The sequence below is a fragment of the Microtus ochrogaster genome, unplaced genomic scaffold (assembly GCF_000317375.1).
Source record: "Microtus ochrogaster isolate Prairie Vole_2 unplaced genomic scaffold, MicOch1.0 UNK99, whole genome shotgun sequence".
NCBI classification, from domain to species: domain Eukaryota; kingdom Metazoa; phylum Chordata; class Mammalia; order Rodentia; family Cricetidae; genus Microtus; species Microtus ochrogaster.
In genome coordinates this window covers 186,665-190,939 of record NW_004949197.1, presented here as the reverse complement: position 1 = coordinate 190,939, position 4,275 = coordinate 186,665, and the positions used below count along the sequence as shown (strand labels likewise).

At 51.3% G+C, this 4,275-nt stretch overlaps 1 protein-coding gene across 1 annotated transcript in view; it reads left to right on the top strand.

The window, feature by feature from the left end:
* Mmp19 (matrix metallopeptidase 19) overlaps positions 1 to 4,257 on the top strand; it is an 8,636-nt gene extending 4,379 nt beyond the window's left edge. The window contains exons 3-9 of the mRNA XM_005371161.2: positions 20 to 150; positions 331 to 546; positions 1,274 to 1,519; positions 2,076 to 2,201; positions 3,084 to 3,248; positions 3,398 to 3,525; positions 3,682 to 4,257. Coding sequence (XP_005371218.1) covers positions 20 to 150; positions 331 to 546; positions 1,274 to 1,519; positions 2,076 to 2,201; positions 3,084 to 3,248; positions 3,398 to 3,525; positions 3,682 to 4,086 — 1,417 coding nt within the window. The 3' untranslated portion in view covers positions 4,087 to 4,257. The remainder of the gene's footprint in view (positions 1 to 19; positions 151 to 330; positions 547 to 1,273; positions 1,520 to 2,075; positions 2,202 to 3,083; positions 3,249 to 3,397; positions 3,526 to 3,681) is intronic.
* The last annotated feature ends 18 nt before the right edge of the window (positions 4,258 to 4,275 follow it).

Sequence of the window (4,275 nt, the reverse complement as noted above, 5' to 3'; positions counted from 1 at the left end):
TCTCTCTCTCTCTTTCTAGAGCTTTCCAAGAAGCATCCGACCTGCCAGTTTCAGGCCGGATGGATGATGGCACAAGGGCCCGTATGAAGCAGCCCCGCTGTGGTCTGGAGGATCCCTTCAACCAGAAGACTCTTAAATACCTGCTTCTGGGTGAGGACTGAGCCTGGGAAGGGAAGGAGAAGGCGCCCTGGCTCTGAGTGTGGGTGGCATCGGGACAGCCTGGAGTGTTCGATACTTACTAAGTAACCTGCTAAGGAGTGCAGCGAGTACCCTCACCCTGAGTGGCTCTCCTGGTTGTGTCTCTAACTTACTTTCTGGTCCCTTAACCAGGTCGCTGGAGAAAGAAGCACTTAACATTCCGCATCTTGAACCTGCCTTCCACACTCTCACCCTCCAGAGCCCGGGCCGCCCTGCATCAAGCCTTTACGTACTGGAGCAACGTGGCCCCCCTGACCTTTCGGGAGGTGAAGGCTGGTTCGGCGGATATCCGCCTCTCCTTCCATGGCCGCCAAAGTCCATACTGCTCCAATACCTTTGATGGGCCTGGTAGGCACTGGTTCTTAACTTTTTTTTTTTTTTTTTTTTTTGGTTTTTTGAGACAGGGTTTCTCTTTGGCTTTGGAGCCTGTCCTGGAACTAGCTCTGTAGACCAGGCTGGTCTCGAACTCACAGAGATCCGCCTGCCTCTGCCTCCCGAGTGCTGGGATTAAAGGCGTGCGCCACCATCGCCCGGCATGGTTCTTAACTCTTAACAAACCTCAGCAGTGAACCATCTCCTTGAGCCAGTGACTCTGAGATCTTAAGGTTCAGGTTATCAGTTCTGCCCAATGATGCCCTGTACTCTGACCACCCCAGAGAAGCTGTTTCTCACCCAGCCGGGCCCTTGACAGAGGAGAGGAGAAGGTGCCCTGGCTCTCCGCTGTCAATTTTACGCCCGACTTTCATTCTCCTCTGAATCCTCACCCTGAGAGGGGACTGGGTCACTGAGGTGGAAATTTTGTATTGGGTTTCCCTGAGTAACGACTGGGAAATCCGAAAGAAGCACCTAAGCTCGCTATGGCGCTGTCTCCTGCATTTTGTGTAGACCAGATTGACATAAACCCCACTACGTAGCTGAGGCTGATCTTGAACTTCTGATCTTCCCGTGTCCACCTTCCAAGTGCTGTGATTACAGATGCATTGTCACACTTGAAAGTAGCTCAAGTATATAGCCGGCAAACGGTGCTCTGTTGTCGTGGGCGCTCACATTACTGTCTGCCTTTACCGTTCTCCAGGAAAGGTCCTGGCCCATGCCGACATCCCAGAACTTGGCAGTGTACACTTCGACAAAGATGAATTCTGGACTGAGGGGACCTACCAAGGAGTGAACCTGCGCATCATCGCAGCCCATGAAGTGGGTCATGCCTTGGGCCTTGGGCACTCCCGATACACTCAGGCACTCATGGCTCCCGTCTATGCTGGCTACCAGCCCTACTTCAGGCTGCACCCAGATGATGTGGCAGGGATCCAGGCTCTCTATGGTGAGCATGAGAGTCAGTCTGACTAATGGCTCTCTAGGCTCAGGGAGACAATACTCGCTTTCACGGAGTGAAATGGCTTTATTTCCCTTCTCTTCCTCTGTCCAGTTCTTCAAGCTATTCGTCCTCAAATACTGTCTCTATTTTTGACTCTTTTGTCTGTTTTTCCTTCCTGGCCTTTCTCCCCGTCACATCCTAATTTGTTGTTGTTGTTTGTTGTTTTGAGACAGGGTCTTGATTTTGTAGCTCTGGCTGTCCTGGGACTTGCTGTGTAGTCCAGGCTGGACTCAAGACTCATGGAGACCTGCCTGTCTCTAGTGCTGGGTTTAAAGGTGTGCGCCACCACCGCCTGGCAACCCTATTCTCGAAGATGTATATTCCAGGAACTTCCTTCTCTGGGGCTTCTCAAAACTAAGCTGTCTCCTGTATATTGTCGACCACTGAGGGAAACGCTTTAGAATTCCCCTTTCCCTCTTTCTGGGGTCATTGCGCAGAGCTTACAGAGACTTGGGTGTTTGTTTGGACTTCTTTCCCTATGGTGCCTTACTTCACTTTGCAGGCAAGAAGAGTCCAGAGACAGAGGATGAGAAGGAAGAGATCGAGATTTCCACTGTGTCACCAGTAACCACAAAACCCAGTCCCATGCCAACCCCCTGCAGCACTGAACTGGATGCCACGATGCTGGGTGAGGCCCTTTCCGAACAGACTGTTGACAGGCAATGGGGGCAGTCAACTGACTCCAAGGCTTGGTCAGATGGGGATGACATGGGAATAAAGCAGGAACATTGGGGGTTGGACCCCAGGGAACGGTTGGTGACCAGGGAAGATGTCTACCATGGAGAGGGAGCACTGGGAGTCAAATGAGGGCTTGGTAGCTGCAGTGGTGGTCTGTGCCTTTAATCCCAGTACTCAGGAGGCAGGCAGGTGGATCTCGGAGTTTGAGGCCAGCCTGGTCTACAGAGCCAATTCCAGGATAGCCAGGACTACACAGAGAAACCTGTTTTGAACCCCCAAACAACACAAAAAATAAAAACAAACAAAAACATCCCCCTCCCTAAAGAGGGCTGAATAAGCATTTACTATGGTTGCTGCCTTATAAAAATACATGTGGAGTTGGGCTGCAGTGGTGCATACCTTTAATCCCAGCGCTCAGGAGGTAGAGGCAGGTGGATCTCTGGGAGTTTGAGGCCAGTCTGGTCTACAGAGGGAGTTCCAGGACAGCCAGGACTGTTACACAGAGAAACCCTGTCTCAAAAAACAAAACAAAACCCAAAGCCATGTGGAAACATAGCAAGATGGAATCAGCTGCAATGCCTGTCAGAGAGGGCTTTGCACCTAGTGGTAAGATTTTCAAGCAACCTGGAATGGGGTACTAGGTACTAGGAAGAACTGGCTGACTGGAGGGCTGTGGCCAACAAAGGAGAGGCTCAGCACCGTGTCTTCCTTCTCTGCCCTTTTCCAGTTGAGTGAATTTTTGACGAGCCCATCGGGGGCCAGTAAGGAAAGCACTGAGATGCTCCTGAGTCGTTCATTGTCTTTTAAAGTGTCAACATGTTTCTGCTCTTAGGACCTCGCGGGAAGACCTATGCTTTCAAGGGGGACTACGTGTGGACTGTAACAGATTCAGGGCCAGGCCCCTTGTTCCGCGTGTCTGCTCTTTGGGAGGGGCTCCCTGGAAACTTAGATGCTGCTGTCTACTCTCCTAGAACAGGATGGATTCATTTCTTCAAGGGTAAGTGGGGCACTTAGGTCTTTACGTGAGGGCCTGGGCATTACAAAGCTACAAATGGAGGAGGTGTGGAGACGCTTTCGAGAGGGCGGGAGAGGGACCGAACACTCCCACCTGATGACACGGCTTGTTCTTCCTTTGACCGTTCTCAGGGAACAAGGTGTGGCGCTATGTGGGTTTCAAGATGTCTCCTGGCTTTCCCATGAAATTCAACAGGGTAGAACCCAACCTGGATGCAGCACTCTATTGGCCTGTTAATCAGAAGGTGTTCCTTTTTAAGGTAAAGTCAGGATAATCTCTTCTGAGGAGGGTCAGGCTACCTCATACTGAGGGGTGAAGGCTTACCCTTAAAGGGGCACCTTCTGAAGTTTGGATCAGCCTCTGGGGTCCCTAAGCTCTCTCATTCTCTTCCTCCCTCCCACCCACCCCAAATTAGGGCTCAGGTTACTGGCAATGGGACGAGCTGACCAGAACAGACTTCAGCCGCTACCCCAAACCAATCAAGGAATTGTTTACTGGAGTGCCAGACCAACCCTCCGCAGCGATGAGCTGGCAAGATGGCCAAGTGTACTTCTTCAAGGGCAAACAGTATTGGCGGCTTAACCAGCAGCTTCGTGTGGCGAAGGGTTATCCCAGAAACATCACACACTGGATGCACTGCAATCCTCAGACTCCGGACACAAGCTCGTTAACTGGGGATATTCCTCCCTCAACCACAGACACAATCTTGGATACCACTCCTTCAACCACGGACTCAATCTTGGACATGATTCCCTCAGCTATGGACTCTGTCACGCTTTCATCCCCCACTAACGTCACCCTGCAAGGGGCCTATGACTAATCAGTGTCTGCTCATTAGGACGGTGTGGATGTTACAGCATTGGCCCGGGATATAGGCCTCATGGCCCGAATGTTCTAATTCTGGATACCACTTTCTTGTGCTCCTAGAGGGTGCCCCTGAATTCTGAGTCAGTCCCCAATTCCCATTTCTCCTTGTCACATAGCTCTTTCAAGTGTGTCATCTATTTTT